Genomic DNA, 19,893 nt, shown 5'->3' with positions numbered 1-19,893 from the left:
AAAAAAAAAAAAAAAAAAAAAAAAAAAAAAAAAAAAAAAAAACTCAAAATGAGTAGTCTTACTCGGTGATTGAATCAAGGTTCGGATTCATTTCTTTTAGTTGTGTATCCAGCAGCGTTACCATTTCAAGAGCCCTTTTCAGGTCGCAACACTCAACATTGTCTTCTTCAAGAGTTGCTTGAAGTTTCTCGGGGTCAACAAGATCTTTATGAATTCTGCCACAAGATATGCAATACTAATTCTTCATCCCAAAAAAAAAAACGTACTGTAAAATGTTCTTTATCTTTCAAAATTTACTTACTGTTCCATATGCTTTGCTAAAGCAGCATGCAAATCATCAAGCTTTGTCCTGTAACCCTTCTCTTTCAGCTCTAATTCTTTGTATAACTTCTTCAAATCTTGTAGTTTGTAGTCAGCGTCAACCTATGTAACAAACAACCTTTCAATTTTGATTCTCATTCTACGATGATGCAAATAAAGAAAATAGTCGGAGGCTTGTAAGGGCGAACCTCTGATGCCCTAAGTTCATCCATAGTCTTCTTCACTTTATTATAATTAGATTTGGATGTGTCGCAGACTTCTTCTTGCAGATGAATAAGCTGCACATAAAGGGTACAAAATTATTTAGGAAATAAGCTTACAGAATTGCATAGAATGGGATGTGTAAACAACTAACTTTTTCTATCTCTTTGAACTTCTCATGAACTGCAAATGCTTTCACTTCTATTTCTTTGAATTTACCCTGCAAATTAATTTTCTCCTCGTCAAGTCGTTCCTTCTCCTTTTTTGATTCTTCAATAGCCTTTGTCAATTTCTTAATTGTTTTTTGGCCTGTTTCTATCTGAACTTTATAGCGATTGATATCTGTTCCGGTCTTGTCAATATCCTACAAAGGGACAAAACATGAATCTCTGACAAGTAGTTTGGTTATTTGGATATTCCATAGTAATAAATGTACTTACAGATTGAATCTTATTCACTTTGGACTTTTGAGCTTTCAATCTTTCACCACCAACATTTTCTATCTGACTCTGAAGTTCTAAAGCCTAAGAATCGAGACAAAGCATGAGCAAACTGAAAACCATTACCATGAAGCCATTTTGAACAAACTGAAACAAATAGTTCATGTTACAAGCTTCACAGCACTAAAATATACATATCAACCATGAGAGTGACAGATATGCTAGATAAATCTATTGACATTAGACTTGACCCAATGGGCATCATAGTAAGATAAAAACAATCTGTAGAAGAAAATATAGGGATGCTCCTAGAATACCTTCTCTTTAAGCGTTTTGGAGCCTTGCATAAGTCTATCAATTTCTTTCTCCTCTTCCAAGATAATATCCCTTAGCTCCCGTAATCGCTTGAGCTCATCATCTTTTGGTTTCGATGCAGCCTCAAGGGAACCTAATTGTTTTTTAAGATAGCTATGTTGTGAAGTCAAACTGTCAATCTGCATTAAAAAAAGCAGAAATAAAACATGTTAAAATAACTTCTATATTTATCAAGACAACAAAGTGAGGAGTCTTCAGTAAAACTACCTCCTGTTGGCTTTTTGCTAATGACATCTCTAACTGTCCCACTGCTTTATCTGACACTTGGTGACGTTGCACGGCATCAGCAATTCTTTGGCGAATTTTGCTCAGTGCATCAACCATTTCTGAAAGGTCTTTCTCAGCTTTTCCAAATGTTGCTCCTGAAACACTGGCAGATCGAATTGATGTACCCATCTTACCACCCCTAGGCATACCTCCCCCACCACTCATGGTTCCAGATTTCTCCAACAAGGCACCATCAAGAGTAACAACACGTCGAAAATCTCTACTACCACCATATGCGATTCGTGTTGCCTAGGTAGAATGAAGCAACATAAAACCTCACTAAAAGTTTAGAACTCAAATAAACTTCAATGAGCAATTATTGTTAGCAAAGAATTCTATCCCAATTTTAATTCTTTGTTCCCTAGAACGGTTATATCCTTCATTTTTTTAATCAAAATAATAATAAGAATATGATGGCAAGGATACACTCGTGTCACAAAGATCATTGTTTGCAGAACCATGTCTCAAGAATAACTAAATAAACAAAAATGAAGCACTTGCTATTTTCATGTAACAAATGTTGTTCCTTTATCGCTCAGTTCTAGAAAATACTTCTTGCTGGTATCATAATATGCAAAGTTGAAGCAGAGACGTTGTAGAAATTTTGAATGATTAATTGGTCATTCAAAGTCCAAACAAGTTACGAAGTTACCAGATAGAAGAGGCAGATACTTACTCAAACTCAATTTACAGTATCCATTGTACACCTATCAACTCAAATAAGTTTTTTTCTGAACATGTGCATTATCTCTGGCAGTTTAAACTTAAAAATGTTAAAAATTCCATAATGTAGAATAAAGTACTGAGAACAAACCTGCTCAAGATCCTTAGCAACAACTGTATTCCCCAAGGCAGCAAAGAAGGCAAGCTTCATCCTATCATCTTGTACCTTAATTAAATCAAAAAGGCGAGGAACCCCTTCGGGAGTGCTAACCTTGGCCTTCATCTTTGACAAATGATCGACCTGCTTTTCCTGCACAATGAAATAAAAGAAGAGCCATTATTCCCAATTTCAAATTATATGCTTTAACTTGTTAGGATGAGTACAGTAGTATCAAAGACTTAACAAACTTTTAGCATGAAAATCATCAAACAATATACTTTAAAATATATATACGTTTAAGTTTAACAAATATGCTTATGTCAGGTCATGATCTAGAATTTTAGATATTAACATGTCATCATAGATGCGTCATGTTGTATGCCATATATCGTGTCTATGTTGTGCCTAAATCTGAAAGTAGAGTTTTCTTGTATTCATCAAATTACCAAGCGCATAATTCTTAACTAAGTTCATTCCTCAAGGTGCTAAAAAGAACGAGACCAATTATTTCTTAGAAGAATAAAGTTCTACATATCACTGTGAGAAGCAATGTATTACCAATATCATGAAAGTTGCAACACCAAGATTTTCCCTTCGCAACAATTCAACGCATGCTTGTGCAGCACCAGATGTTTCCACAACAATATAATCAAGTCCATGGCAAGCGGTTGATATCGCAACATCATACTTGGCTGCAAATACAACATAATTACACCAAAACTACAAATATTTTGAATGAAAAGATAAGACATAAGAAGTAAAGTGCTAGATGATTGTAGAAGGAGGCGTGTGAGAAAGACAGTAGGGAAAAGGAAGTTGTTACAAATTAGTTAGTACGGGCCTGTTGGTTGTTTTAGGTGAATGGGTGTTGTGTTGTGCATATGGAATGGGGGAAAGAGATGAAGGGTATCTTTTTTAGTAGGCTATTTTGTGGTAGGTTTTAGTGGGAGAGAAGGGAAGCTCTATAGTTCTTCCCTAGAACAATGTACCGTTATTGATAAATAAAACCTAATTTTATCATAAAGTAATCATATTCCGATGACTTCATATGCCAATACTACTAGAAAGCATAGTGATCTATGTTACACAAATTTTCAAAAGCACGTACAAGAGGCTTGACAATACCATTATATGCCTAGAATTATATTATGATATATATAGCCAAGGAAGGTTTAAGATATGAAAAAAGTTGCATCAAAAGAATAATATCACAAATATAGAAAACTCACCGTCAATAGCACCTAAATCCCCCATTCGCCCATATATACCCTCAATCTGATTAGATTCCTTCGCCTTCAAAATTGCTTTAAGGACCGATCCCTGGCTTTTCTCTGAATCCATAACAAACTTAAGTTCTGCAACCTTCTGCCTAGCAGCCTGTTCTAAAGGAATAAGTGTTTCTTGTTCCTTGATGCACTCCTGAAAAGATAATGAAGCATCTTTCATCATTTACCATAGCATAAAAGAAAACAATAGAAAATTGCTCTTGAAACAAGTACTTGTTCTTCTTCTTGAGCTTTCAAGGATTCCAACTTTCTCTCTTTAAGCTCATTTTTAATTTGTTCAATGCTAGAAGACTTTTCTTCTTTGCTTTTCAGTATGTTATCCATCTGCTTGCGAGCATCATCAAAAGCTACACGATCACCTTCATGCTGAAACAATCGCCACAATTCAGACAATAAGATAGAATTCTAACTCCACATTTCCTAAAAGATATGCCCACAGTCATATTCTTTTAAAAAGAATTAATCTATCAAATAATGACTCTTTTTTATTTATAACTATTTTTTGTATTTTTCTTGTTCTGCAAGTAAAAGAGATATCATCAATGATATAAGAAAAATGACTAGAAAGTTGCAGCCTTAATAATTATATACGTGAAAACGGACATAGTCAACTTTAGTTTGAGAAGATTTCTGCAAATGTGAGGCCTCACTGTGAAGTAGAAAAAAGCTATTAAGGATAGGAGTAATGGACATTAAATCATTACTGTGTAGTCCAAGAAATGCATGAGCGATAAGTTTACCTTCTCAGTCAATAGTCTACTCTCAGTACGTGCGACTTCAAGTTTTCCCTTGTGCTCAATCAGTTGCTTTTCCCAAGGTTCTAATTCAACACGAACTTTTGCTAACTCTGAGCGGTACATCTCAATTTGAACTAGAAGCAAATGAAATAAAGAATGGAACAAAATTAAAAAATGTTAATTGCAACATTAGCACGGACAAATATTCAACCTCTGCAAATTTTGTCTAGAACAGAAAAATTAGACTTTAAGGTTAAGATTGGAAGATAAAATAAAAAATAAAAAAAAGAATTTTATAGACTTTCAATCTGTTGAAAAGAAATAAGGTTTGCATGGTTAACAAAACAAACACAAGATACCCCTCAAACACTATCTATCAGTTTCATGAATTAACATGCCATGCAAAATGCCTTGCTCATTTCCTCGAACAAAACTCTATTTTTACAAAGAATGGATAGAATTGAAGTTAGTTAAGTTACATTTATGAAAAGAAATAAAATGATAAAACTTCAATGTTAACGAATCAATGATGACAATGCTCTTCACAACACCCTTTTCTCCTTTAATGGGAGGAGGTTCCATTGTAGTCAAATCTTCACGATTAACAAAAAAAAATTATAATAGGGATTGAATCTTAGTATACAAAAACAATTTAACAATATTCGCTAGCTCTTGGTAACGCTACGGAATCAATTTAAATTTCATAGGATCTAAAATATTTACTGAAAAATATAACTACCTTTTGAATTTTCTTGAATCTCCTCCAATATATTCTCCTCCTTTGAAAGAAGTTTTTGCAATTGTGGAATACTTTCTTCAAGCTTCGGAATCAAGCTTGTTGATTCTTCACACTCCTTTCTTAGGTCGTCAATTTTTGTAGAATCCTGTAATAAAAGGCAAGATCAGATATATGAACATACACAATACAAATTGGACATTTTCCACACCTTTTCAAACTTATCATTAAGTTTCTTAATCTTCTGCTTTATGTGCTTCAAATCCTCATGGTATTTAACATCCTGACGTTCAAAGTCCTTAAACATTTCCTTGGTTCTTCGCAAGTCATCATCCAATTCCTAGATGCACAATTACAAGGTATAAATTGGTCATATAACAAAATCCCATCTTAAAATCAGGTCAAACAAAAAGAACTTGAGTCTGAAAAAATTGGAAGAAATTAAAACAAACCTCTTTTCTCTTCATATTTTTTTCATGCACAGCTTCAAGTTCCTTCAGTTCCTTGCTAGTTTCACGAATCTTTTCCCTGCAACACGACAATTAGCATACACTATAGACATTTCCAATCTAAACTAATATGGTTTCATTTGTTGGGCCAGAAAAATCATTTATTACAAAATATTGAGCTTAATGAATCAATTTTATGCTAAAATTTTCAATATCATTCCACCCAACTCTAACTGGAGTAAGTGGTAAAATTAATACCTCATAAAAATCAAATTAGAAAATTGCTCAGAACCCAACCAATAATCACGTAGATTCAAATAAGAAATTCACCTTAAATCAAGCTAAGAAATGCCCAAGCCCAACCATACAAACATTTGAACCTAATTACAAAGTGAACAAGTAAACGGGTAGCTAAAACCAACATCAAAATGCCCGACCCACACTAAAAAAAACGAAAGCAGTAGGTATTTTGAAAAGTGCACCTAGGCGCAGTTCCCACGAAATTCTCCAAGGGCACTTCAATTCTTCAAACAAATAAGAAAGTTCAAATTTCGTAGATTAATATTATTTACATATTTTTCTACGGTGTATCTCACAAAATAAAGCCTTTTGCAATTCCACTTTTACTTCTCTTTAAAGTCTTACCAAAAATTAAGAAATATTCTCAATTCACTCTCTGTTTCTTAAAAATGAAAAAAGATTATTACAATGCTCTTGTTTCATTAATTTTTCATTATCTATATAAACAAATTTATATACCTTTTTGTACTATTTGCCTCACCAAGACAAAACAAACGCATTTAAGCTTCAAAAGGCTACTGCAGTTCGTCTCATGTTTCAAAGGAAAACACAACCAAAATAATCCATACCTATAAAAAGAAATCTCATCTAGCTAAAAGAAACTAATAACTACCCATAAATCTTTGCAAGAAAGCATAAAAGCTCAACTAATAGATATCATTAATTATACAATTTTTTCAAGCTCAAGATTCAATTTGATGAAATTAAAACTAATTTTTTCTTATTCAACTAAGTAGAAGGGTAAAATCTAGATTTTTTCGCAAATATAATAGAGTCCAACAGAAATGAGGAGCTAAAGTAGATAGAGATAAAGAAAGAACCGCTCAGTTTTCTGATTTGCTTCTAAGGTGGACACTTCATCTTGAAGTTCAGTCACTCTCTTTGTAGTATCTTCGTGAGCTAGTTTAGAGGCTTTCTCTCGCCACTTCAAATGTGATAATTCTTTCAGCATGTAGGCTTCTGCTTCGTTCTTGACATCCTGATATGTGTACATGTAAAAATTGTTTTGTTTTTATATTCGAAAATTGTTTTCAGTATGTAAGGGTACTCTACCTCCAAGCCATCTCTTTCCTTCTCAGCTAACTTAACCATTTGCACCACTCCAGTACGTTTTTCATTGAGGAACTCTAGCCTATAAGACCAATTACAAACAATGTATACAATGGTCAAAGTCCAAAAAATTAAAAAAAATAAAATATTAATGTGGATCTCTATAATGGAAGAGATAAATATATAGATAACATCAATCCTTTGATCCTGAGTTTTTAAAATAACAGACTTTGATTAAAAAAATTGTCCAACATTACGGAAATAGTTAATATAAACACGAACTATTTCCTCTCTTTAACTCTATCCCTAAGGATTAAAGAATTTTCTTTGAAATTAAATTGTGAGTGAACTTTTTTATTCTCTATGTAGTTTTAAAAGAAGCTTGATGAAGTAAATAATACTCATCAAGTGGAATAGATATCGAGTGACCTTTGTTCTCCCATGTCTTACTTTTTATATCCCTAACATTTCGAGCATACAAATTCACAACTTCTAGCAACCAATTTGAGCCTTCTAAGGTATTTTATCTCTTCAACTTCCAATTTTTTTTTTTTTTTTTTTCCCCAAAGGTGCTCTAAGTAGTATTCTATACGTGAGATGAGCTGAAAATTATTAAAATTTAGTGTACATTAGGTATTAGAAAAATATATGTAGTCTAATCAAATTGTAAATGTAAACGCTCTTTGTTCGTGCAAGATTGTTTATGCCCCAAGAGCAGGAACAGCAACACTCACAGAATAATGGCATACAGTGCAAGATTTTTGATAGACTTATATCCACCAAATAAACTTGAAGAAAAAGACACTCACTGCTTGTTTGACTCATCAATCATTTCAACATATTTGATGGTTCCAATTATATCCTCCAAATATTCAAGGAATCCCTCATCATGAGGTCCTTGAGCTTTTGGCTTCATCAGTGAAATCTGCTCGACTTCACCCTGATAAAACCAAAGATATATCACATTTTATAGAATTATACCACAAGAATAAAAACAATGAAATTGGACTAACCTGAAGGATTAAAAAGCGATTGTTGTCCAAATCAACTCCTTTACCCTTCAATTTTTTGGTAACTTCAGTGAAGTTACTTGCACGATTATTAATATAATATTTAGAAGAGTTATCACGAAAGGCAGCCCGGGTTATAACAAAGTCACTTCCAGGAACAACTTCATATTCCCCATTATCCTGCAAAGTTAGTCAACAACATAAATCAAAATGAGTTATTAATTCTATAAAAACAACACATTTTAAAAATTATTAATTCTATAAAAACAACACATTTTAAGAACATGCAAGCCATAAAATAGTTAAGAAGGAATTGTCAATCAATAGTTACCGAATCAACTATTTCCTCGAAGTGAACTGAAACACTTGCACTCTCTAGATTTTGGTGATCGGTAGAATTATGAATTAGCTCTGAGACTTTGTTGAGTCGCATCTGCACATCAATTTGCCATTAGAAAAAACTAGGGGAATTTAATAACTCAATTTCCATTGCAATGAATGCACCATTATTATGTTGTGGAGTTTGTATACATGTAAGAATGATAGTCATATGTGACTATTCTGTCCCTCCTCTATATATACTCTATTTAAAGCAATAAGAATCAAGTTTATTAGCAACAACTCTCAATATTTACCCAAAATTCAGGAATATTTAGAAGAAACATTAGACCTCAAGGCTGAATCCTTGAAGATATGAGTTATCCTCATTGTGACAGTACTTGACGAATGGAACAATGGAAATTAGACAAAAGCGATGTCATTTTGAACGGAAATCTAGATGAAAAATGCATCTATTGGAGACCAAGGGTTTCACATAATCAAACACTCATTTTTCAAACAAATTGGATACAGACTCGCTCACGTGCATGCACTGAAAGAAGCCCAAGGAGCATGTTATTATAAGTACAAAAGCTGGTTCAGGATTTGTGACATTAAAAGCTGACGATTCATTTTTCATCGAAATATGACTGTTTTCCTTCCAATCTATGCAAACAACATGCTTGTGCCTCAAAATAACTAAATGCAAATAGACTGATACATATATGAGTGCACTTAAAAACTTAGGTGACTTTATATATTAGGTATTGAAATTTTAACATACAAAAAGAGGATGCACCACGCCGAAAGAAAATATGACATTATCTACTACAAATGTTGAAGCTTTAACACCTTGAGCCATATTGTACTTTTGCCACTCTTCAGAAGGTTCTATCTATAAACATTGTTGAGTTCCTGGCCTCCAAGACAGAACTACAGTGTACAGAAGGCTTGAGTGCACTTCACTATTTTACCAACACCTAGATTCCCATTCATAATTAACAAATCGAATCATTGGTTTCTTGTTCAAACAAAAAATAACGAATTGAAAACTCACGGTATCAAGCTTCTAGAAATGAGATATTAAAAAATATTAAAAAAAGGACAAATCAGACCCCAGTTAGATGCTAATCGCACTTGTTGCCAGTAGGAAGTTAGTCAATTGCTACAAACAAAGAATTTAATGAGCAACACCTGATATATTTCTGAGCTACACTAGATACATTTCCTCTTAGTACATGATTTATTTAGATAACAACGAAAATTGGCTCAATTCATTGTGCTTCCCCATTCCAACTACCTGAAATCTTACCTGAAATTTAAAGGGAAAAATATTCCATAGTCATAAAAAACTTCAGATCGTTTGACCTACCTGTTTAGCTCGCTTGCCAAAGACAAATAACATGGCATCGATTACATTACTTTTTCCACTGCCATTGGGTCCAACCACCGCAGAAAAACTCTGAAACCAGAAAAATCAGAGGAAGAGAAGATGAATTCAGTCATCCATTTCAACAATTCTAAGCACCAAAACAAAAAAAAAAACCCTATCTCTAGTGCTGACGAACCTTATGGAAGGGTCCAACGCGCTGCTCACCGGCGTACGATTTGAAGTTTCTCAAAACCATTTCCTTAATGAAGAGCCTCGGACCTCTGGATCTTCCAGCGGAAGAATCAGCACTTCCCGCCATGATCTCATCCGCCACTTCGCAACCCATAGTGTCTGAGCTTCCCTCCCCTTTCGAAATGAGAAAAAGGCTCAGCTCCTAGGCGGGAAACATATGAACACTCCCATTTTAAAAAGAAAGTATGGGCCGTTGTATTGAAAGCGGTCCGACCCAGAAATCAGATGATAAATCTGCTTACATATAATATAATAAACAACATCTAACAAATAGGGGATGTAGCTCACATGGTAGAGCGCTCGCTTTGCATGCGAGAGGTACGGGGTTCGATACCCCGCATCTCCATAATTCAGTTTTTGATGAACTTTTTTGCGTGCTGGGCTGGAATTAGTCCTGATGTCTTGTTTTTAATGTGGCAATTGAGTGAGAAACAGATAGATTTCATTATTTTAGATTCATGTTGATTTTGGAAAGATCAAAGTGGAAGCTTATTCTATAATTGGAGTGAGTGTTTAGAGCCCCTTCAATGGCGGTGGAAACTTGAGTTTGAAGCTCTTGGTGTGACAGGTAATAGTACTCACCGGTTTGTTCCAAATTCGTGAGCTATAATCCACCAAATTGATTCCTACCCCTCCTCGATCAATACCCACAAGTTTCACCAAGGTAGCGAAGGCTTAATCAATACTCCCAATTCAAGTTTCTATAACCAACCGATGGAGGAAGTTCAAAATCTCAATCCAACTGTACATAGGAATAAATCCTAGGTAATCAAGAATCATTTAAATAGAAGACTACAAAGTGTTTACAACTCAAGATGGGTGGGGAACAAATCTCTAACAAGACAAATTAATTGTCAATTTTGAAAACTAAAATGATGAAATGATGAAGAGTCAAAGTCAATGGAGAGTCCGACAGAAATGGACTTATTTAATTTTAGATTATGTTTTGATTTAAAAATTTATCTTTTATTTATTTATTTATTTTATTTTATTTTATGTTTTTTTTTTTTTGCTTTGTAGCCGAAAAAAAAATTGAGTAAGAGGAAGACCGAACCGAATCTAACTGATTTGGTTCGGTTTAGGCATGAGATCAAAGTGAGTAGTGATAAACCCATAGGTTTTCGGCTTAGGAAAAAAACCGAGAACCGAACCCGTGGTAGAATATGACACGTGGTTGACAACGATTGGTTGAAAATACGGTCAATTACAATCTGCGCCTCAAAATCTATAAAATAAAAATAGGTGGAAAGATGTTTGCATTGGCATTTGTTCTCTTCGTCGTCTCAAACATTAAACCTATCCTTTGGAGGCTCTGCCGATCCCAACTCGAATTTGACTCAGGCAAGTTCTCCTCTGATTCAATCTCTTTTCTTTCTCTGTAATGTTAAGATCTCCTCCTTCTACTTTTATCAACCAGATCTCGATCTTGTTTCGGATTCTTTTTCATAGAATTAATTTGATTAGGGTTTGACTTCGTTTCGTTTCACGCCAGATTTATAGTTTTTTCTTCTTTTTCTGTACGAACTGCAATTTCCTGCCTGCCTTTTGTGTCTCACAGATTTTGGATGGTTTGCAGATCTTGCTTCATATTAATATCTAAGACGCAAATTAATTTAGCCTAGTTTGTTGGAAATTAATTTAGCCGATCTATGAGTTTTCTGCAAAGATTTATTGAACTGAAATCGCTCTTATCTTGTAAGGTTCGTTTCGCTCCTCCATCTGGGTTTTCTGTTGCAAAACAACAGACCTCCCTCTTCTCCCTCCCCACCCCCCTCTTTCAATTTGTTTCTTCCTCTGTTTGGTTCTGTTTGGTGAGAGTTTATGGCGGCTGTTATGAAAAATTAAGACTTGAAGTTGTTTGTTGGCTTCTGAAACTTATGGATTGCTATAGGTTGCAATTTACGGAAATTGTCTGAACTTCTGTTGAATGGTTTGTTTTTCCTTCAATTTGCACGTCCCAGGTTTTTATGCCTTGCTGATCCAGAATTGTGTAGGTTTTTAGATCCTCAAGCCAATATTGGTCAAATAAACTTCTGATTTCATGCATAATTTGGTATATTTGTTAGTCATGATCTCTGATTTTTCTTTCCAATTGTTGCAAGCAAATGAGTTAGTCGCAAATTAAAAATCTCAAATCATGGTCTATTAGTTTGTTTCATTACATAGTGCCTCTATTTGAGGTTTCAAATTATATTGTTTGGTAAGTTTTAAACCCACTTTCATGCTAGGATTTTAAGAGGTTGGGACTGTGATCTCCCCTCCATTATGTATTTGGTATGATTTCGGTTAGGGCTTTGTTAAATAATGGACATCCATATCTTGTGATTTGAGGAAAGAATTTACAGGTCAATATTCCTTCGAGCCTGCATTGTTCTTATTTGATTGAGAAATGTTAAATAGAGGATCCGAACAGTTTAATTAATCGTTGTCATTTAGTCAGTAGTCGTCTTGGGAGTTCTAACATTGTTTACTCCTTGAGTCGTCTTGGGAGTTCTAACATTGTTTACTCCTTGAGTCGTCTTGGTAGTTCTAACATTGTGTACTCCTTGCCAATACAGAATGGCACTAGGTGGAGGAGCTCCCCAGAGAGGAAGTGCGGCAGCTACTGCCAGCATGCGCAGGAGAAGGACGACAAGTTCAGGTACATCTGGAGGGGCAGCTGGAACAATGCTGCAATTTTACACGGATGATGCTCCTGGCCTCAAGATCTCCCCCAACGTTGTACTCGTCATGAGCATTGGTTTCATTGCGTTTGTTGCCATTCTCCATGTTATGGGAAAGCTGTACTTCGTGCGAAGAGAAGCCTAGTGGGTTTTGCCCTTGATTAAGTATTGAATATTTAAATGCAATGAGACTAAAGTTTAATTTTGATCTGAATTCTCCTTTCATTACAGTGAAACAAATTTCCATTTTTGTTACTAGTTCTTTAGCATGAAAGATTTCTGTTCTGGTTGTGATTTACTTATTGCAAGTAATAGGCTGACTTGACGTTTTAGAAATTGGGAGCGTTGCATATTGTTGCAACCTATTGCAAGTTTGCAACATGGCTTCCAGGAAGACACTTTTTCTGGATGATTCTTGAATGGAATCAGATTTGTTTAGAGTGGTTTCCATTCAGCAGGCTTTTCAATTTAAGCTTCTCTACTTTCAAATATAGATATTGTCCTTTCCTATTTTTTGTTCTTGTTTCTTGAGAAAATAGATCATTGCTCCTTTTTTCCTATAAATATTGACCTAGAAATGATAATAAAAATAATTCCATAAAAAAAAAAATCCAACACGAATATATTTTCCACATTAGTATTGGCTTTAAAATACTCACACACCAGTTTGGCCTGAAAATGGCTTTCACATTAGTATGGCCATAAAAATGGCTTTCACATTAGTATGACCATAAAAATAGTTTTCATATCAGAATAGCTCGAGTTTGTAAATAGGGTCAAAGAAACAATAAATAAATAAATAAGACGAGGGCGAAGATTAAGGAATCCATTAACACATCTCAAGAAAGAAGAAAATGACGGTGCAAAAGTAGGCACCTTGGTGCCAGGCATCAAAGAAATTCCAAATCATATTTAACTTTTAATGAGAAAAGTACTATTTACAGGTGAATTAACCACAATCGTTAGATGGGAACTACAATTGCTCAATGGGAACTACAATTGTTAGATGGGAGTAAATAAATACTGTGTACAAGACAGGCAAATAATATACACAAACAGATGAATTAGTGAGCGGTATCAGGTACCCAATTTTGAATCATGTTTTCGTCCGCAGACTTTGGGCCACCGCAGGATCTAGACACAGACTCGAATAGTCTTTCGATATCTGGTGCACATCTTATGAAGGACCGGTTCCAAAAGTTATATCTTGGATTCTGCAAACATATCACATGCTTCTCGCTCAGGAAACAATTTTTATCATGTAAAAACTGAAACATGAACGACTAAAAATATCAAACATGGATGGACTATGGTGGGATTTTACCTTGATAAGTTCAATGAATGTTATCAGTAGACCCCATGGATGAGGTCGATTAACAATGAGGCGCTCCAACAACACTCTTGTTATCTGCTCCTGGATAATTTCCTGCCCATGTTCCAAAACAAACTTAAATTATAACTGATGTCCCATATTACTAACAGTTGCAACTGTTTGCGACATTGAGGTATATTGTCATATATACATTTTTAACATTATTTAGAAGTACTAGACCTTTTACAATATAAAAACACCTCATTCTCTAGAGAATAGGAAACAATCCAGAAAATGAAACAGAAAAGTTGACTTACTACATCAATTACTCCTCAAATTAAGAATATTCCTACGACACTCCTTCCTAAGCGGAAGGATAGATATCATCCATTTCTAGCTTAGATACTAACCCATGAAACAATAAATTGTGAAGTCTTTTTGTTGGCTCATCTGTCCGTTGAATCCGGAGAGTGCCATTATTGTTGAGACCTATTCTATTACGATAGCTTGACAATCCCTACCTCTTCAAGCTAAAGTCAACACAACTCAAGCATATTATCCCCTTCTCTACCCTTTCCTTAATAAAATGTCAATCAATTTCAATATGCTTTGACCTATCGTGTTAGCAATTGTGGTGATTGATTTGTTACCGCAATACAACTTTATCAAGCATTCTCCCCTAATTGGTAAGTCATCAAGGATTATCCTCAATCATGAGAACTCACATAGTCTTAATGCAATATCTCATAATTCTAATCCGATAGATGATCTAGCCACCACACTTTGTTTTTTACTCCTCCACGTCACCATGTTAGCTTCAAGAAAAGTACAATGTAGAAGATCTTCTATAAACTATTGGTCTGGCACAAGGAAATTATTCTGTTCGAACAAATTTTCCTATTCCTAAAGTTCCTTTCAACTAATGTAATACTTTATATGTTGTCTAACAGTGAGGCTCTCCGGGGTCATGCATAAATTGATTAATTGCGCTCACTAAGTACACTATGTAGGTCGGTTGTGAGCTAGATTAATTTCTTAAAGATGAGACTGTCGTGGGTCATGCATAAATTGACTTATATAGATGAGCTAGATCTACATAATATGCATTACAATGAAAATCTAAAACTTTGAATGAGGGATAAACCGTGCAAAGGTGAAATAACCAAAAGTACATATATATTGGATGAACTAAGAAATGACACAAAGTGCGAGATTTGTTATTCTCTTAGGTAATTGTTAGTAGAGTTGGTCATTCAATTCTTTAACATGTCCAATCATCCGTCTCAAGACTTGATCTTGAAAAACATAACATAACGAGGAGAAAATACTACTACAATGGCAATCATGGGCAAACTTTTGAATAGAAATGAGACTGATAGATAGTTATGGGACATGTAGAACATGTTTTAGTGGAAGGGTTTGAGAGAGTATACATCATATATTTTTGCAACAATGGAACTAGTCCCATTTTCCACAATAATTTTTCGATTACTTGGGTATGCCTATATGCTTTGAAAAATTGTGAGTGAAAGGTTCATGTGATCAGTAGCTTTGAAGGATTTTTACAAAAGGTAAATGAAGGCTTACCTAAGATCGTCAAGGTAATAGTATTACCTTGACGACTTGTTAAGTCAAAGAGCACAATCCAATCTCTTCATTATTGAATGTACTAGCGTCCATGATTTTTGGCTTCTGCTCTGATTTGGACTCCTTTGCGATGGAAGCTTGTGTTTTTTAACATTTTTCTCTTGTTTTCCCAAACACAATTCTATGAGCCTCCACGATTTTCTCATTCACGTCTAGGAGGTTTTCCATTCAACTTCCAACAACTCTCCATTGTGTGTCACGATTACTTGGAGTGAGTATACCATAAATTGTATTTGTTACTCTTCCATTGGTTGTCTTTTATGTTGTTTTTTTCTTCTCTACAACAAAGGTCAATGCATCTACACCGTGTTGTTAGTCAAGCATAAGACTTTATCTACACTTTTCTACTCAAAAGGAAAATTATTTCGTCTAGGAATGATGTTTCTTTTGAAGGATGATTTGTACTTGGACTTGGTTGTTGAGACTTGTCAAAACTCAAACATATTTTAAACATACATGTATCGTTGATGGATGAAGTCTTATATGGCTTGAGTGCTCTGTAAAAATATACATGTATGTTGATGGATGGCTCCATAAAATTTCAGAACTATTGACATTATGTAGTGTTCTTCTCTATGCAGTAAATTATGGATCCATCTTCGCTAGTCATATTCCAACAAAATTTCCTTTTCCTCTTAAGGTTCGTCCACACGACCTAATACCATTTGAAGAAGTTTTTTCCATTGAGCCAATATGACAATCATACGTGTTGAAATCCACCTTTCTTCTTGGCTATAGGGACTTACTCAACTGATGATGGAATCTTTTTTATTCTTCTAACATGATGGAGGAACAAATAGAAGGGAATGCCACTAGGCAGGTCTTGGTCATGGTGAATGATTGGTAGCAATGGAAGCTTCACCGATTGGAGTAGAATTTAGGTATAATCAAATTTTCAGAATAGGAATGCTCTAATACTATGTGGCAAGTTAAGTGTAAGGAATACGACTCGATTGTCTTATTATTCAGTGCATAAACCTTTTATAATACAAAATCTTTGACTATTCTCTATAGAATAAGAAGTAGAAAAGGAAACAACAAAAAATAGGAAAGGTGACTAACTAATTACACCAATTAGTCCTCAAATTAAAGCTATTCGTTCGACACTAACCAATGACAGTTCCAGCAGGCAAAAATGTATAAAATGAACTGCGAACAGAATTATCTAACCTGAGTTGATTCCGCAAACAAGTACAGGAGGACAAAAGAAAAGTAATGAGTGTGCGTATTAGGATAACGAAGTTGGTTTGCAACGGCATTGAGGAAGAGGTAGCGCCCTTCAGTATCCAACTCCACAATCAGAGTCTGGAAAATATCGAGAGCAGCTCCCACCAAGAATACTGCTAAGGTAACAGTATTGGCAGTTGACTGCGCATGAGGACTTCTTGCCTGAAGTTGCTGTATGGCCTGAACAACAATTGTAAAAGTAAGCGTGCAAATTCAAGCTTTAGCAACCAATAAACAAAAAGATTGGAATCTTTAAAGTTCAAAACAGAATATGAACCAAAGCCACAAGAGAAGGGATCCCTATAAATTGATTTATGCCCTCAAATGGCTAGCCTAGTACAAAAAATACCAGTAATTGCCAGAGATGATCACAAGTTAAAGAACAGTTCGAAAGGTAGAGAACCAAGTACCTGCATCCCAACGTAAAGTACAAGGGAGTTGATCAAAGGCACATTATAACGGGTCCCAGCAGAAGCAGCTTCACTGGGAGGAAGAAGCAATTTCTGCTTCAGACCGGCCAGAAACGAGGATCCCTGTTGTCTCGTCTGCAGAGAGCAGGAAAAGAAAAAGGGAGGAACTATGAGAAAGGTAATGGAGATGTAGATGAGAAAAAACATAGTATACCGGAGATAGAGGATAGACAGCAGAGCAAAATAATGTCCAAAATAGATATTCACAATTTTACTAAGAATAATTATAATATATCAATTACAGAAGAAAAGAATTATTGCTAGTTCTTTCTCCAACTACCAACAAAAACTAAAAGGTCTGTGTCTTGTTCAGAAAGGAAAAAAGAATCGACTACTGTGTTGCTGTTTTACCTGAATTCAGAAATGTGAAACCAACCAATCATTCTCGCAAGTAAGAACAGTGAAGGGCAAGAACAAATTACCTTGAGATACTCATCCACATCGGCCTTCATCTGCTTTGATTTAAGAGCTCCATCAACCTCTGATAGAATACGTGGGGATTGATTGATTTCCGCAAGCAAGTCAATCTGCATATGTGGAACATTTTTTTTACTAACGCATAATTTAATTTCTATGGACAAAATGCTTGCAAAAATATGAAGACAAGACCTTCAAGTTGGGAGTAGAAGGATCTGGAAGTCTCATGTTTCGAGGAAACGCACTAAGGATGATATTCCGCATCTGAATGCAGCTAGGAGGAATCATATCACAGAAAGTAAAATGATAGTCACATAGGAACTCGGGGAAATCATGAAGTAACACTAGCAACACCCTAAGAGTGCCTTTATAAAGAAAATGAACCTGCAAAGTAGATGAAAAAATAAATAAATGCCACGGTACATCCTGCAAGTAATGAAACTGAAGACTGAAAAAAGTAGGGCAAACCGGTGGTCCAAGTTCGGCATTCCGCAAAAATGGCTCCATGAATTGAAACATGTCTACTAGCAAACGCTGGATATAAGGCCAACCCTTCTGACTATTCCCGGTAAGCATCTTTGGCATAAAACTTCTATGACTCACCAACTCAAGCCAAGCATAGCTGATGGAAGCATGAACCAGCATTACATAATTGCAATAGTTGAAAATTGAAGGGAAGAACAAAACGTATCAGTGCAACCACAAACACGCATCTATACATATAGCCCACGATCATTATTGCAAATTAACTTTGTTAAGGCTGCCACACCATATTGAATTATGATTTTTTTTTCCGCTCCTAAGAAGATTTTTGATGCAGAATAATATCAAAGATTTGAAGAAAAATGCTAGCTTCCACTCATTAGAATTGATACTTGTAAAGATCTAATTACAAAATTTGATTTTCTATCCAACGGTTATTTTCTCAGCCAAAAATCAAGTGGGGCAAGGGAAAGAACAGACACTACCTGAACGCTGGAATCTTAAGAGGGTGCAACGCATGAAATGCATTAGCGAAAGCCGTCAATATCTGCAACATGGTAACCATACAATCTAGATTATTCATGAAGAAAAGAGATGAGCAATTATTAGAGCCAAATGATTCACACCTGAAAGTTGGCACCATCAACAATAGGTTCTAGAGATCCAAGGTCAGGAAGCCAGTTAATAAACAATCTAAAATATGGTCTTGGATTAAATGATGCTTTCTTCTCCTCAGCATCTCTCTGAATGAATCTTACGGTCACCGCCAGAATCTGAAGCATGCAGCATAGAATACTAAGTTATGAACAAGCATGCAAAATATAAATAAAGCACAAAGCATTTCTTAAGCTCATTACCCTTGATAAAAGAGCAGTTTTACCAGATCCCTGAAAATAAAATAATGAAACACGTCAGATGAAAATTAGCATCATGGAAGAAGTGAAGGGGGAAAAAAGCAAGAAAAAAAAAATCAAAGGAGCAATGAAAGAGCCAAAGGAGCAGATGGGGCAACATTTTATCAAGGCATTATTAAGCTCACCTTCAAGATCGAAAATACAAGCTTGGCATAAATATCAATTGCAAGGAAAGATAGATTCTGTGTTTGTTGTGGAGATTGTAATGCACCCGAGTTAATTACTTCTGATGATAAGCAATGTGCCACAGAAATTTCCTACATTAACCAGCATGCAGTGAGTTGGCAAAAAACAATTTATGATTCAATGTGGAACAGACATTTCTTCCAAAATAAGAATTCAAGCATACCGTGAGCAGACGGAAAAACCGGTCAGCCACATCATCCCCTTTCAGAAGTCCATTCTGATGTAATTGTAGTATGAAATGGTTAAATGCGGCTTCATTACCACCAGGAAGCTCACATATTCGATACCATTCAGCAAATAATATTGACACCTACAGGTACAATGAAATTCCAAAATCAATAGGAGCACGGCTTCCTCATCTGAAAAGAAGTCTCTTATCTCTAATTATAGATTAAAAAAAAGATGTCTTTAATTATAGATTAAAAAAAAGATGTCTCATTTTATAAAAATGTACACAGTTCAGAACTTAAAACATCCTCAGTTGCTTCATACTTCAACCTCTAGCATACAAATGAATTAGCAGTATCTACATCTGGCAGTATGATTACAACCTATGTAAAATTACAAAAAAAAAAAAAAAAAAAAAAAAAAAAAAAAAAAAAAAAAAAAAAAAAAAAAAAAAAAAAAAAAAAAAAAA

General features: G+C 34.9%; 3 protein-coding genes and 1 non-coding gene across 5 annotated transcripts in view; 2 read left to right on the top strand and 2 right to left on the bottom strand.

Annotated features, from left to right (window-relative positions):
* Positions 1 to 10,078, bottom strand: part of LOC111453601 (structural maintenance of chromosomes protein 4) — a 12,339-nt gene extending 2,261 nt beyond the window's left edge. The window contains exons 1-22 of the mRNA XM_023094750.1: positions 9,882 to 10,078; positions 9,686 to 9,775; positions 8,327 to 8,428; positions 7,999 to 8,175; positions 7,795 to 7,925; positions 6,989 to 7,067; positions 6,757 to 6,914; positions 5,639 to 5,714; positions 5,398 to 5,526; positions 5,190 to 5,334; positions 4,454 to 4,584; positions 3,927 to 4,079; positions 3,657 to 3,846; positions 2,986 to 3,119; positions 2,419 to 2,577; positions 1,545 to 1,853; positions 1,280 to 1,456; positions 963 to 1,046; positions 677 to 886; positions 510 to 599; positions 302 to 423; positions 63 to 215 (exon numbers count right to left, since the gene is read on the bottom strand). Of these exons, the coding sequence (XP_022950518.1) occupies positions 63 to 215; positions 302 to 423; positions 510 to 599; positions 677 to 886; positions 963 to 1,046; positions 1,280 to 1,456; positions 1,545 to 1,853; positions 2,419 to 2,577; positions 2,986 to 3,119; positions 3,657 to 3,846; positions 3,927 to 4,079; positions 4,454 to 4,584; positions 5,190 to 5,334; positions 5,398 to 5,526; positions 5,639 to 5,714; positions 6,757 to 6,914; positions 6,989 to 7,067; positions 7,795 to 7,925; positions 7,999 to 8,175; positions 8,327 to 8,428; positions 9,686 to 9,775; positions 9,882 to 10,031 (3,149 nt within the window). The 5' untranslated portion in view covers positions 10,032 to 10,078. The remainder of the gene's footprint in view (positions 1 to 62; positions 216 to 301; positions 424 to 509; positions 600 to 676; positions 887 to 962; positions 1,047 to 1,279; positions 1,457 to 1,544; positions 1,854 to 2,418; positions 2,578 to 2,985; positions 3,120 to 3,656; positions 3,847 to 3,926; positions 4,080 to 4,453; positions 4,585 to 5,189; positions 5,335 to 5,397; positions 5,527 to 5,638; positions 5,715 to 6,756; positions 6,915 to 6,988; positions 7,068 to 7,794; positions 7,926 to 7,998; positions 8,176 to 8,326; positions 8,429 to 9,685; positions 9,776 to 9,881) is intronic.
* A 132-nt stretch (positions 10,079 to 10,210) lies between these two features.
* TRNAA-UGC lies at positions 10,211 to 10,283 on the top strand. Its single transcript has one exon. It is a non-coding gene; the product is annotated as a tRNA-Ala (tRNA).
* Positions 10,284 to 11,157: 874 nt separating this feature from the next.
* On the top strand, positions 11,158 to 12,894 carry LOC111453574 (protein transport protein Sec61 subunit beta-like). The gene is made up of 2 exons (XM_023094714.1): positions 11,158 to 11,283; positions 12,496 to 12,894. Exon 2 carries the CDS (start codon positions 12,497 to 12,499, stop codon positions 12,743 to 12,745), a length of 249 nt encoding a protein of 82 aa, XP_022950482.1. The 5' UTR covers positions 11,158 to 11,283; position 12,496; the 3' UTR covers positions 12,746 to 12,894.
* A 596-nt stretch (positions 12,895 to 13,490) lies between these two features.
* LOC111449221 (CCR4-NOT transcription complex subunit 1-like) overlaps positions 13,491 to 19,893 on the bottom strand; it is a 27,261-nt gene continuing 20,858 nt past the window's right edge. For both annotated transcript variants that reach the window (XM_023089034.1, XM_023089027.1), the window contains exons 40-51: positions 19,420 to 19,566; positions 19,196 to 19,327; positions 19,014 to 19,043; positions 18,783 to 18,929; positions 18,642 to 18,703; positions 18,142 to 18,295; positions 17,866 to 18,057; positions 17,679 to 17,783; positions 17,197 to 17,331; positions 16,730 to 16,966; positions 13,925 to 14,026; positions 13,491 to 13,814 (exon numbers count right to left, since the gene is read on the bottom strand). In XM_023089034.1, the coding sequence (XP_022944802.1) occupies positions 13,665 to 13,814; positions 13,925 to 14,026; positions 16,730 to 16,966; positions 17,197 to 17,331; positions 17,679 to 17,783; positions 17,866 to 18,057; positions 18,142 to 18,295; positions 18,642 to 18,703; positions 18,783 to 18,929; positions 19,014 to 19,043; positions 19,196 to 19,327; positions 19,420 to 19,566 (1,593 nt within the window). In that variant the 3' untranslated portion in view covers positions 13,491 to 13,664. The remainder of the gene's footprint in view (positions 13,815 to 13,924; positions 14,027 to 16,729; positions 16,967 to 17,196; positions 17,332 to 17,678; positions 17,784 to 17,865; positions 18,058 to 18,141; positions 18,296 to 18,641; positions 18,704 to 18,782; positions 18,930 to 19,013; positions 19,044 to 19,195; positions 19,328 to 19,419; positions 19,567 to 19,893) is intronic.

Source organism: Cucurbita moschata, unplaced genomic scaffold (assembly GCF_002738365.1).
Source record: "Cucurbita moschata cultivar Rifu unplaced genomic scaffold, Cmos_1.0 Cmo_Scf00001, whole genome shotgun sequence".
Classification (NCBI taxonomy): Eukaryota; Viridiplantae; Streptophyta; class Magnoliopsida; order Cucurbitales; family Cucurbitaceae; genus Cucurbita; species Cucurbita moschata.
The sequence above is the reverse complement of the archived record's forward strand: the minus strand, read 5'-3'. Positions and strand labels throughout refer to the sequence as shown.

What these genes read in the sequence shown, in the direction of transcription:
- LOC111453574 (XM_023094714.1), top strand. Translation starts at nt 12,497, where the DNA reads ATGGCACTAGGTGGAGGAGCTCCCCAGAGAGGAAGTGCGGCAGCTACT.